We start from the raw sequence: 13,335 nt of genomic DNA on the forward strand, positions 1-13,335 counted from the left end.
TTGGATCTTCTCTAACTCCGTGGCAAGTGGCGATAGGAGGTAACTTCTTTTGCAAAAAATTTTGTTTCAAGTAACGCTAAGCGGTACGTCACCACTTAGGGGGTCTAAAATCCCTTGCAAGGGATTTCGGTTCCCTGTGGACTGATTGGTCCCAAATTTGGATCACAGGTGTAGGGACACCAATAAAGCGGGTGTACCAAATTTCGTCAATTTTGAAAAAAATTTTTGGCGGGAAATCGGTTTTTGTTTGCGCATGCGCACAACAAAGTTGATTCTGCTTTCGTAATCCGGTACTGCGCATGCGCAGCGCAGTGCAGTGTGATAAAGTGCGCGAGTGTTGTGGTTTTTTTTTTTTTTTCTTCTCGCGCAGGCGCACGGCGGCTGAGTAAAAATTGATAAAATGTCCACAACATCGGAAATATCGATGGAAGAAATGGAGGGGTGTAGTGGAAGCCTTACGGAGGCTGTGAGTCCATCAACAGGAGCAGTAACCAAGATGAGAAAGGTGTCGGTTGATAAAGGACCGGAAAAGCTAAAAGATAGCATGGCATCGGTGAAGAATATAATGGGATGGTTCATGGCAACGACGATGCATGATCTTATAGGTAAAACCTTCACTGTGGAGAGGAAAAAAGCGTTTTCGCAGAAGATCATGGAATTGGAAAGGGCGATTACTGTAATGATGAATCAATGTGGTGTGGCTAATGCAAAGTTGGAAGAAAGTAGGTACAGTAACGAAAAGCTAATAGACAGATTATGCGAAATTAGAAAGGAGAAGGAAATGATGGAAGTAAGAGTAATGGAACTAGAAAAAGGGAACACCAGAACAAGGGAAGAAGAGGACGGGGATAGCTCTAGAATGCCTCCGCCAAACATGGTGCCATCATATTCTCAAGCGGTAAGGAATAGGAACAGGGAGGAAGGATTAAAGGAAAAGAACGATAGAGTAACTGAGAGAGCAAGATCAAGGTCCTCAAAAAGGAATAAAATAAGAAAGGAGTGTAAAGAACAAACACCACAGGTGCCGTTTGAACTTAATATTGGAGACGGGGAGGCACACAACACAAAGGAAGAACTGTGGATGGAAGTTACCAAAAAGGTAACGGTTCCGAAGATGACGTTGCTCAAGAAAAATGATAAGCTAATAATTACTGCGAAGGATGAGGAGACTCTAAAGGCACTAAAAGATATCGCCACAGAGGACAAAAGGATTAAGGAAAGAAGTGCAAGGTGGCCCAAACTCATGGTAAAGGGAGTAGACAAAGAGATACCAGGAGATCAAATATCTCGGGCAATTGCTTTCTCAAATAGGGAAATTGGGGTAGAACTGGTAGAGGCGGAGAGAAATATAAAGCCATTGTTTAGGAAAGGCCCAAGACATATGGATACGGTGAATTGGGTGATAGAAGTGGCACCAGGACTAAGTGAAAGAATAATGAAGATGGGATATGTTTACATTAAATGGAATAGATGCAAGGTGCAAGAATTCTATGATGTGTCACAATGCTTCAAGTGTTTGGGGTTCGGACACATCATGACTAAATGCAGGCAGGAGGGATTTAGATGTAAACATTGTGCGGGAGCACATGACTCATGGAACTGTATGACCAAGGAGAATGTCAAGTGCTACAATTGTGGTCAACAGCACATTGCAACATCCGACATTTGTATCACAAAAGAAAGGAAAATAAGAGACCAACTTAGGAGGACAGATTATGGTGATAGACATGGCGAATCTACCCAACTGTCATGATGACAACACTGCACACCAATAATATGAGGTTAGCAGTCTCGGATCTGATGACAAGAGACGGGGGAGGGCAAATAAAAGTGATACAGATAAACTTAGGAAGAGGTGCGGTGGCGAATGAGGATGTGATGGAATACTGCCAAAAAAATGGAGTAGATATTGCAATGGTACAGGAGCCATACACAAGAAACGGAGTAATGAAATCAATAGAAGTAGGAAGGTACAGGGTAGTAAAACCGGCAATAAAGGACAGACAAGAGGAGCACAACTCAGGAATAGGAGCAGCAATAATTGTATTCAACGAGGACTTGATATTAATGGCAAGGAATGAGTTGATGACGGATAACATGGCGGTAGCGACTATAAGCAACATGGGACCTGAGCCAATAAATATGATATCAGCGTATTTTAAATTCAGTATATCTACGGAAATACATCTCAAGAAAATGGATGATATAATGGATAGACTGGAAGGCCCTATCATAATTGGAGCGGATGCAAATGCAAAATCTACAAGATGGTATAATGAAAGGGGAGATAACAAAGGAAAAATAATGGAGGAGTGGATAGACTCAAGAGGGATGATGGTAAAAAATGAGAGTGACCAACCATATACGTTCAAGGGAACTATGGGCAAAAGCAATATAGACATAACAATAGTCAGCAGGGAAATAACGAGTAGAATAGTGCACCGACTCTAAGGCGGGTAGGTGATTGTTGAGACGAAAGTTGAAGACGCATGAACCGAAAACCCCACGGAGGTTTATCCGTACCACGGGCGGGACGGACGCCCCAGGTACCGGCGTAGTCGGTATCTGCCATCCCGACACTCGTCGTCGAACCGGGAAACCGCTTCGGCGATAGTGGGGCTTGGCTCCGTGGTGGCGGTCGCGGGAGCGACTATGTGGTTACGGCCAGACTGGCCTCAGGGAAAGCTGCTGGGTGATAGGTCACTTCGGTGACGTCCTCCCTGGCGCCTACCGACCTTACCAATGAGGGCAACCATTGGAGGTGGTGCATACCATAATGCAAAGTGGCTGAGATAGGGCTGCGGCCCTACCCGGGTACCAAAAGTTCGGTGTGGACGGATGGTGAAAGGTACAGATGATCTTGATCATCTGGCGCTGGTGTTCCGTCTGAAGACACTTTGACCGGAGACCGACCTAGGTCGCTCTTCGTTCAATGCTCCTCCGTAACCGGTAAATAGCGCCATAGCGCTAACACGGGTTACGGTTGTAGGCGAGACTCGAAAGAGACGGACCGCAAACGGGAATCAACCTTGTCCCTATCTACTGCGCGGACTACGACTGCGGTAACACGTGTGTTACGCAGCTCAGGCGTTATCAAGGGAACTATGGGCAAAAGCAATATAGACATAACAGTAGTCAGCAGGGAAATAACGAGTAGAATCGAAAATTGGAGCGTACAAACAGGTGAAATATGTAGCGATCACAGAATAATAAGATATGAAGTAGCAATGGAAGAAAAGATATTAAAAATGAAACAACCGGAAAGATTTAACACGGAGAAAGCGGATTGGAACAAGTTTGAGGCATTAATAATGGAGGAGACGGCATTGAAGGAAGATGAATTCCGAAGGGCGACAACAGAAGAGAAAGCGAAGATATTGCAAGACATGATGGTAGAAGCAGCAAGGAGAACAATACCAAAGAAGAGAAGAACAGATAAACCAAAACCGCCCTGGTGGGACAGGGAATTAGCAGAAAAGAAGAAAAAAGTGAGAATAGTGCAAAGAAGGAGGGAAAATGGAAGGGAAGATGAAGCAGAAGAGAACAATAGAAGGTATAAAAAGGAAAGGAATGAATACACGACACTGATAAGAAGGAAGAAAATGGATTCATGGAGAAAATTTGCGGAGTCGATAAATACTGAAGACTGGGGAAAATGTTATAGATGGGTAAGAAATGGAACAAGAAAGGGAGTAACGATCACGACAAAAAGGAAAGAAGATGGCACATATACTAAAAATACGAAGGAAACGATAGAGTACATGCTAGGTAACATGATACCGACAGAGGAGCCAGGACCGCCGGTGGAATTAGATGAGGAGGAAGCAATATTAACAGAGCAAGAGATAAATATGGAAGAACTAAAGGCAGCGGTCTGGAGAATAGGCAGCAAGAAGGCGCCTGGAGAGGATGGCATAACGGCAGGAATAGTAAGGAAGGCATGGACGGGGATCAAAGAATGGATGGGGGAAATAACGAGAGAAGTAATAAGCACAGGGATATTCCCGGAGATATGGAAAAGGGCAAGGATAGTACCGCTATTAAAAGCAAAAGATGCAGACGAAACAATGACGAAATCATTTAGGCCGGTGAGCCTGCTTCCGGTGCTGTCGAAGGTGGTGGAAAGAATGATGGTGGACAAAATGAGAAGAGAGATAGAGCCGAAGCTAAATGTAAATCAGCATGGATTTACGTGTGGTAAATCTACAATAACGGCAATGAAAAGCATAAAGAGATGGGTAGAACAATCGAGAGGTAAATACGTTATGGGGATTTTTCTGGACATAACGGCGGCATTTGATAATGTCAAATGGAATCCAATGTTGAAAAGAATAAAAGAATTGGGAGGAAGCTGGAATACGTTGAAGCTGGCGGAATCCTATCTAAAAGGAAGAAGGGCAAAGATGATGGAAGGGGGAGTTGAAGCAAGTGTAATACTGAAGAAAGGGTGTCCGCAGGGGTCATGTTATGGTCCTTTCTTATGGAAGGTGGTGGTTGATGAAGTCCTGGAAACGGAGGGGGCGGAAGATCAACATAGAATTGCATATGCGGACGACATAGCTATATTGGTATCAGCAAGCAATAAAAAAGATCTAATAGCGAAAATAGCAAGGAATACGGAAGATGTACCAGTATGGGCAAATAAGTACGGACTAAAGTTCTCGGAGACAAAATGTGTGGGGATGCTGCTCAAGGGAAAACTCTGGCAAGGATATGGGATAAAAATGGGAGAACAAAAGATTAAGGTGGTACGGGAGGTGAAGTACTTGGGGGTGAGAATGGGGGAAAGATTGAACTTTCAACCACATATAAATGGGATGAAGAATACGGCGGAGGAATTCTACAGTAGACTGAGGGCGATATGTGGCACAAATTGGGGAAAAATGAGTAGAACAGACACTTTGTTATATAAAGCGGTGTTCATACCTAAAGTAAGTTATGGAGCGGAAATATGGATCAGAAAAATTACCAGAAAACAAAGAGAGGTGTTGTGCTCAATACAAAGAAGGACGCTTATGGCAGCCACAAGGGCTTATAGGACTACATCTACGGTGGCGTTGCAGCTTATGGCGGGGTACATGCCACTGGACCTAATGATCCAGCATACGGTGGACACAAGAGCGGATGGAGTTGATGGGAAGGAAAGCTGGGAAAGCAAACTGGATGAATGGCAGCGAAGAGTGGACCTGGCCGAAGAGGGTGAATGGACCAAGAAGTTTTTTCCGGATGTCAGAAGAAGGATGGGGATACCATTAGAAATGAACTTCTATGTAGCACAGTACATAGGGGGGCATGGCGATTTTAAATGGAAACTAAAAAGACTAGGATTAACTGACTGTGATGAATGTGACTGTGGAGAGGGGCAGGACAGCGTGGAGCACGCCCTGATCCATTGTAAACTAAATAGGCAGCATCGGGAAAGACTGGAACTAAGTTGCTTAAGAAAAGGGATACTATGGCCATGTAACCTCTCGGAATTGGTGGAACATAGAACGTTATACGAGGAGTTGGGAAGATATGCAAAGAATACGCTGGAAGAAAAGAAGAAGAGGAGGGAAATAAGAACAATGCAAACATAAAAAGGATAAAACAAGGGAGGTATGACGAGGGCTGATAACACAGCCCAAAAGCCCTCCAGCAAGGGGATTAGAATTCTACTGGGGTAATAATTATGCCGGTCGTAAAAGGCGACCATAATAGTCGACGGCTGAGGTCGCTAAAACAGGGGTGGTAACCTTATAACCCTCGGGACGAGCGTCCTGATGGGGCTCACCTGGGCCCGGTTACATCAACCAAGACGGGTAGACGACCGCAAGGCTTCGGCCGACGAGCAACTGTCGAACAGGCCACCAGCCTGGGTGACCGAAAGGAACCAAAAAGGTGCTACGGGCGGGGGAGGGCCCCGGGTCGCGGCACTCGTCCAAGAACGGGTAAGTCGCGCCCTGCTCCCCCGGCACTTGCGTGCGGACCGACGCCGTCGCTCCGTGCGCAGTGTTGGCTTGGCTTCGTAGTGGCGGTTGCAGGAGCAACTATGTGGTTATGGCCAAGCTCGGCTAGGAACCTGTCGTTGGGTGACAGGTCAGCCTACTCAACCAGTGCAAACTGGTAGGGTGGTGCGAGACGCTCCCTGACTTCCTGTTCTGCTCTACCGGTGGGAGTTAATTACCGGAGGTGTAGACGCCTACCAGATGCGTTTAGTGGCCGAGATAGGGCCACGCCCTTACCGGGGTGTCTGAGAATGATGCGGGGTTCAAAGACGACAGGTACGCAATGGCGAGGAGTACACGTCAATGCGGTGCTGGTGTTCCTTAGAAGACCCAGAACGGGTCCGGACCGAGAAATCGTTCCGGCTCTTCTGTCCTGCCCCGATCTGTGAATAGCGCCACAGCGCTAAAACGGGTCGGGGTTGTAGGTTAGCCGCTAGGTGACACCATGCAAAGGACACTCATGTCCCTATCTACTAGTCTTGCTCAAACCGTCAACGAGTAAACATCGCTCCCGCGTTTTTATTCGTTTTCTCGTGCAATAATTTATCGTTTTTTGTGATTTTTGTGTCTGCTGTTGCATAACCTCCAGAGGAACAGCTGTACGTGTTTGCGGATCTGTGACTTATCCCGTTTGAAATCGGAGAAAGAGTGCCACGTGAGTACTTTTTTCTGTATAAATTTTTGTTTTCTAAATATTTCAGGATCGGCTCTTCGTATTGACTTGTGGCTCATACCTTCGGATTGGGCTCGGTCAGACGTATCCGACAGTAGCGGATTTGACGCCAAAAAGGCTCTGACAGGCCCGGGAATCGTCGAAAACCGAGGTATTTTCGATTTATATTTTATTTTATTGTTTATTTTTGTTGATTTTCGCTCCATAGCAACACCTTAGCAACCCCTAGCAACGCTAATCCCGTAGCAACGTGGGTTTGTTATTTCTGTTATTTTGTTTATTTTTATATATTTTGATTTTGTAAATTGCTGAGCAACCACCAATCAAGCCAGAAAGTGGACAACACTATTCACTATCTAGCTAATTTATTGATTTCATTGTTTATTATTGCTTTTTAGCAACACCGTAGCAACGCTGATCCCATAGCAACGCCGGTTTGTTATTTCTGTTTATTTTGTTTATTTTATAAATTTTGATTTTGTAAATTGCTGAGCGACTACAAATTAAGCCAGAAAGTGAATACAGCGACTATCCACTATCTAGCAGATTTATTAACATATAAACATGGGAGAAAGGGACTCCAGCAGCAACGTGGGTGCTAGCAAGAGAAGAAGGGCGGAAAGCCTGAGCTCTTGCAGCACGACGGACATAGTCGAGATAGATGAAGGCCTAGATTTTAATAGAATGGTTAATAGAATTCTTAGAGCTTTCGAATTTGATAAAAACGAGGAAGATTTTTGAAGCCTTCAGAAAGTTCTCAAAAACGACGCTTGAGGAGAAAAAAGTGAGAAGAACTACTCCAAGATAAGTTTGAATATATAGTGCTGTGAAATCCTGAATTGATGTGCAGTGCAGTGAATTTCATTGATGTGTCGTGCCGTGCAGTGTAGTGAAATGTAGTCATTGCTCTAGTCAATGACTACAGCGCCCTCCAGCAAGGGGCTTAGAATTCTACTGGGGCAATAATTATGCCGATCGTAAAAGGCGATCATAATAGTCGACGGCTGTGGTCGCTAAAACAGGGGTGGAACCCTTAAAACCCCCAGGCGAGCGTCTGGAGGGGCCTACCTGGGCCCGGGCTCATCACCCAAGTCAGGTAGACGATGGTTACCATTGTCGAACAGGCCACCAGCCTGGACTACCGAAAGGAGTCACATTGGTACTACGGGCGGGGGAGGGCCCCTGGACACGGTTTGCGTCGTGATTCAGCTCCTCCGGCATCGTGTACGGCTTGGCTTTGGCTGAGTTCTGTATGCGGTGTGGGCTTGGCTTCGTAGTGGCTGTTGTGTGAGCAACTAAGGTTGCCTGCAACTTTGTGGTTATGGTCAAATGCTGGACCAGGGACGTGTCGTTGGATGACGAGTTCCCCACTTGTTCGGTGAGAGCCGAATTTGTGGGTGAGCACTCTCTGACTTCATGTACTGCTCTACCGGTGGGAGTTAATCACCGGAGGTGTAGATGCCTACCAAAAGCATTTAGTGGTTGGGATAGGACCACGCCCTTACCAGGGTGCCTGAGAATGATGCGTGATTCAAAGGCAAAGGTACGTACTTGTTGCATGATTGTTAACGAGTGCGGTGCTGGTGTTCCATAGAAGACCCAGAACGTGTCCGGATTGGGAAACCGCTCCGGCTCTTCTGTCCTGCTTCGATCTGTGAATAGCGCCCCAGCGCTAAAACGGGTCGAAGTTGTAGGTTAGCCGCAAGGTGATACCACAAACTGGACACTCATGTCCCTATCTACTGAGTTCGGTCATAACAGCCGTCGAGGACACACGTGTTGAACGACGCTCTCGAGAACTTTTATTTTTCACGACCGCAATTTTTATCCGTTTTTTATAAAAGCGACATATTATTGAACGGTTAGTGAAAGCGCATCTATTGATACCACTTACGAACGAATACGACGATTTTTACGGCCGTGAGGCAGACTTGAGTGAAAATACGCGTAAATCGTAAAGTGCCGTGTTTTTTGGCTTAAAAAATTAATAACTTTTTTGGTTATTAAGTTGGAGGGCTAAAACTTGGTGAGCACGCAGAGGACAAGGATACCTTTCGATAGACACCAAGACCGAAAGTGAGAGTCAACCAGGGTCCGAGCGCGGACTTGAGAAAGTCAAAAAGTTAAGGTAAAACAATAGGAACTCAAGGTAAGAACAATAATTATATTACGCTTGGGAAAAACGCAAAGAATAGCGAGAAAAGGTCGTAGAAAGACAATCGAAGTCTTCACGGAAAGAGGAAAGAGAGTAGAGGAAGCTGGTGAAAGTCCTAGACGCCTAGGACCAAAACTCAGCCGGTGAGAGAGCCGAAAAGGGCTTAATTGTTAACACGAGGTGACAGTCTGCGGAAGACCACCCGGGTGTAACAATAGGCAAAGGAAAGTATAGGTATTTCAGGTTCTAGGACAGGTAGAATCGCGATTCGAGTTTTGATAGAAAGAAAAACGAGAGCATAGAAAGCCAGAAAAAACCCGAGAAAGATCAGACAAGAGGAAAGCTTGAAAAGTTCGAGGAGGAAATTGCGATAAGTCGACAATTCTGAGAATCGAGTCAGGTGATTACGGCGGCAATTCGGGCGGCCATAAGAGACGGCAAAACCAACAACAGCGAAACCTGAGACTTGCGTGAGAAGCAAATCGGGCGGCTATAAGGACTGTGAAATTCGGGCGGCCATAAGGTGCGTGCAAATTGGGCGGCCATAAGAATAAGACAGATAAGGACTTAGGAAAACGAATTCGGGCGGCCATAAGACTAACACAAGCGCGGCGGCGATTTAACACTAATAAATCGGGCGGCCATAAGAATACATAGACGGGCTTCTAGAAGATTCTAGAAGGTTCTAGAAGTTTCGCGAAGGATAAATTTGAGAGGAACCAAGAGTAGATTATTTGAGCGACAAGAACAACATTTTCGGACTTAGAAATTTTCAAGACACAAAGGGCACCTATAAACTATACAGGTGATAGTGGTATAGGAAATGAAGGCGGGTATCACTTATTTATAAGTAAATAAGTATATACCCCTCCCCTCCCGCCCGGGAATTTATTCAAACGTCCATAGCTCGTTCAATAATTGAGGTATCGACCCAGGACCTTCACAGAAATACTCAGGAGACAACGGACCAGAAGTACCAGAAAGTGACCAAAAGTTCCCCCCCCGGATTTTGACCTCCCCCAAATATTGGGAAGCTTATAATTCAGGAGGGAGAGAAGATAGAGAGACGGGACAAAGGCCAAAAGTGTTTATTTTTAAAACATTTTGAGGTACGTCCGGCACTTTTTTGAAAAGAAGCCCCCACAAAAAGTCACCCCCCCACAAAATTTGAGAGGGGTCCGAAGGACAAATTGTTCAGAGAATCATCAGAGACCACAACAGAAGAGAGGGCAAAGAGAATTAGCCCAGAAAGTACAAAGCCCTAGGAATAAGGGGCCCTAGAAAATTACACCAGGATACTATAAGAAAGCATCATGAGGAGAAGGAGCTCAGAAGGATCAGCGAGCTCGTACGTGACAGCGGACACAGACCGAAGCGGAACAAGAAGGTCATCGACAGAGAGTGGGCAGCATGCAAGAAGGTTGTCATCAGTAGCGGAGGAAGACGCGCACTGGGGGCGTGAGAACAGGAGAAACTCGGTTTGGGAAGACGGAAGAGGGTTGAGGAGATTTGACTCGACCTCTTCATTCACGAGCGTATTTACGGACAACAGCGGGAGTACGCAAGGCAGAGTAATGGATAGAGGAGATTACATAAGGAACAGACGAGAAGACGGAAACAGAGAGGAAGTAAACCGAAGGATAAGGGAGGAGAACGAGCGCATACTAAGAGAAAGGGTGCAGAAATATGAAAGGAGAAATGACTATTCTCAGCCGCCGAGGAAAGGCTGGGGAGGGGATTACTCCTCGAATTCATCTGGGTATGACTGGAGTAGAAAAAAAGAAGAGTCTAACAGGGAATACATGGAACAGGAAAGAAGAAGAAGGGAATATCAGGAGATTGAAGACCAGAGAAGGAGGGAAAACCAAAAGAGAGAGGATGAGCAGAGAAGCCAAAGGTACTGGCAACCCTCCTGGAAAAGGGAGCAGAGTAAACCAGCGATGTTTCTCTCATCCATTAAAGAGGAGGGGAGCCCCAAGGAAGCGAAAGCGAAAAGGGAAGGTAGCACAAAGGGACAGTCCAACAATACAACGGAGCTGCCGGCGTATAATGAAAGGGAAATCAAGTGGAAGGAGGAAACAGGAAAAGTGTACCCTAAACTCGAAACGACAAAGGAGATCATGGACCTGAAAAGAGGAAAAGTATACAAGAAGGAAGTCAAGAAGAAGGACTTCGAATTCAAGGACCTAACAGACTGGATCGATGATGAAGAACCGAATCTAGAAAGGAACAGATACAGCAGCATATTTTGTAAAAGAAATCAGACAGGACAAAAGAAAGAAGGGCAGAACCAAAAAGGGAAGGAAACATCTACAAAAGAAGATGTGCCGGGAACAAGCGGAGTAGAGGAAAAAGAGAAGGTAAGATTCTACAGATTGGATGAAACTAAGATTTCGGTGGAGGAGGAGGAATTCCTTAATAACACCGAAGGAACGACCTACAGTAGGAAATTACCGAAGGACAAAGTGGTGATGTCCAACGTGTCAAGCGATTCCTTGGGGTCTCAGTTTTACACATGGGACGACACCAGAGCCACAAGAGAAGAGGACGAATTTATTGAGAACCAAAGAAAACAATCACGGAGGAATTCAAGGGACTCAGATTCGGATGATGGGTATACAATGAATAGTATAAAATCATTTGGATCGAGGAGACTGGAGATAGAGGAGGACATAATGTATGAAGGGTCTATTGATGAATACGTGGTGGGTGAACCAAGAGGTCACTCCACGGGAAGGATTAAATCAGAGGATGGACCCCTAAGATTAAAAGGAGGTACGAAAGATCAGACAATTAACCTTGAGATAGAGGAAGAAATGAGCACAGATACTGACACGACAACGACCTCGAAGAAGAGGAAGCAGAGCGATGGAGGAAAGGAAGGCACGAAGACAGGAAACCTAAAGGCAAAGGAAATAATAGGAGAGCTAGAGAAAATCGTAATAACAGAGACAAGGGCAAAGAAAGTAAGTGTAGCCACGATAAATGCGCTAAACATGATAAAGATCAACATGGATGGAGTACTCAACAACATGGCAATGGAAAACGCCATGCTTTGGGGAAGACTACAGCAAGCGAAAGAGCACGAGACGGAGACAAGAAAACAGATAGAGGAGCTAAGGGTACAACTGGAGGATACCAAGAAGAGGAGGGTAGCCTTCAGAATGGAAGAATCGAAGACCTCGAATGAGTCACTGGATACGGCCTTCAGGGAGGCAACCTCCGCGACGTCAGGGAAAACGACGGACTCGGAGGAGCAAGTTAAGAGGAGGAGGAATAGGAGGAAAAGAAAGGATACTCCGAATACCTCTAGAGTAGTGGATACTACGTCGGAGAGCGAGGGAGAGTTCATTGAGGTAATAAGGAGAAAGAAACCAGCAAGAAGGGAAGTAAGGGAAAAACTGAGGGATAAAGAAGTCCCTTTACAATACGTATTTCCGAAGGAAAGACAGGCCACGGCAGCACCCACCAGGTATCTCTGGACGAAGCTAAGAGAGAAACAGGTGATACCGAAAGTCAGGAACACGGTGAAGCTTAATAACGGTGATCTGGTCATCACACCTGGTGACGAAAGAACGGCAAAAGCATTGAGGGAGATCTCGGAAGATCTAGGGTGTATCAGGCAGCGGGACACTGCATGGCCGAGGGTCAACATATACGATGTTCCGAGGGAATTGAATGAAAATGAGATTGCGATGGACCTCATTATACAGAATGAGGAGCTGTCGCAATACACAGTGGACGAGATTAGACCGAAATTCAGAAGAGGGCCACGGAATGAGGACACAGTATGGTGGGTATGTGAGGTTTCACCTCGCGTGTACCAATCGATCAAGGCAATGGCGAATGGAGCAAGGAGTACTAGACTCTACCTGTCATTTAACTCAGTGAGGGTGGTGGACTTTGAGATGTTGACGCAATGTTTCAAATGCCACGTATTTGGCCACACGGCAGCAAAGTGCAGGGCGGAAAATNAACGGTGATCTGGTCATCACACCTGGTGACGAAAGAACGGCAAAAGCATTGAGGGAGATCTCGGAAGATCTAGGGTGTATCAGGCAGCGAGACACTGCATGGCCGAGGGTCAACATATACGATGTTCCGAGGGAATTGAATGAAAATGAGATTGCGATGGACCTCATTATACAGAATGAGGAGCTGTCGCAATACACAGTGGACGAGATTAGACCGAAATTCAGAAGAGGGCCACGGAATGAGGACACAGTATGGTGGGTATGTGAGGTTTCACCTCGCGTGTACCAATCGATCAAGGCAATGGCGAATGGAGCAAGGAGTACTAGACTCTACCTGTCATTTAACTCAGTGAGGGTGGTGGACTTTGAGATGTTGACGCAATGTTTCAAATGCCACGTATTTGGCCACACGGCAGCAAAGTGCAGGGCGGAAAATGACATATGCGGGAGTAGGGTAATTTAGGAGATTCTAGAACCCCCCGCCTCACCCCTTCACCCACCCACCTGTATAGGCGTGGTCGGGGGGAGGGGCGTGTCACGCAGTGG

The 13,335-nt window shown here is 45.9% G+C and overlaps 2 protein-coding genes across 2 annotated transcripts; both read left to right on the top strand.

The window, feature by feature from the left end:
- The first annotated feature begins 400 nt into the window (after nt 1–400).
- Nucleotides 401–1,753, top strand: LOC126909354 (uncharacterized). Its single transcript, XM_050691767.1, has one exon. It carries the CDS (start codon nt 401–403, stop codon nt 1,751–1,753), a length of 1,353 nt encoding a protein of 450 aa, XP_050547724.1.
- An 8,375-nt stretch (nt 1,754–10,128) lies between these two features.
- Nucleotides 10,129–12,798, top strand: LOC126909355 (trichohyalin-like). The gene has a single exon (XM_050691768.1). The coding sequence runs from the start codon at nt 10,129–10,131 to the stop codon at nt 12,796–12,798; it is 2,670 nt and encodes an 889-aa protein (XP_050547725.1).
- The last annotated feature ends 537 nt before the right edge of the window (nt 12,799–13,335 follow it).

The sequence above is a fragment of the Daktulosphaira vitifoliae genome, unplaced genomic scaffold, assembly GCF_025091365.1.
Source record: "Daktulosphaira vitifoliae isolate Bord-2020 unplaced genomic scaffold, ASM2509136v1 Scaffold_292, whole genome shotgun sequence".
Taxonomy (NCBI): domain Eukaryota; kingdom Metazoa; phylum Arthropoda; class Insecta; order Hemiptera; family Phylloxeridae; genus Daktulosphaira; species Daktulosphaira vitifoliae.

Excerpts from the sequence above, each read along its gene's own strand:
- LOC126909354 (XM_050691767.1), top strand. The coding sequence starts at position 401 with ATGTCCACAACATCGGAAATATCGATGGAAGAAATGGAGGGGTGTAGT.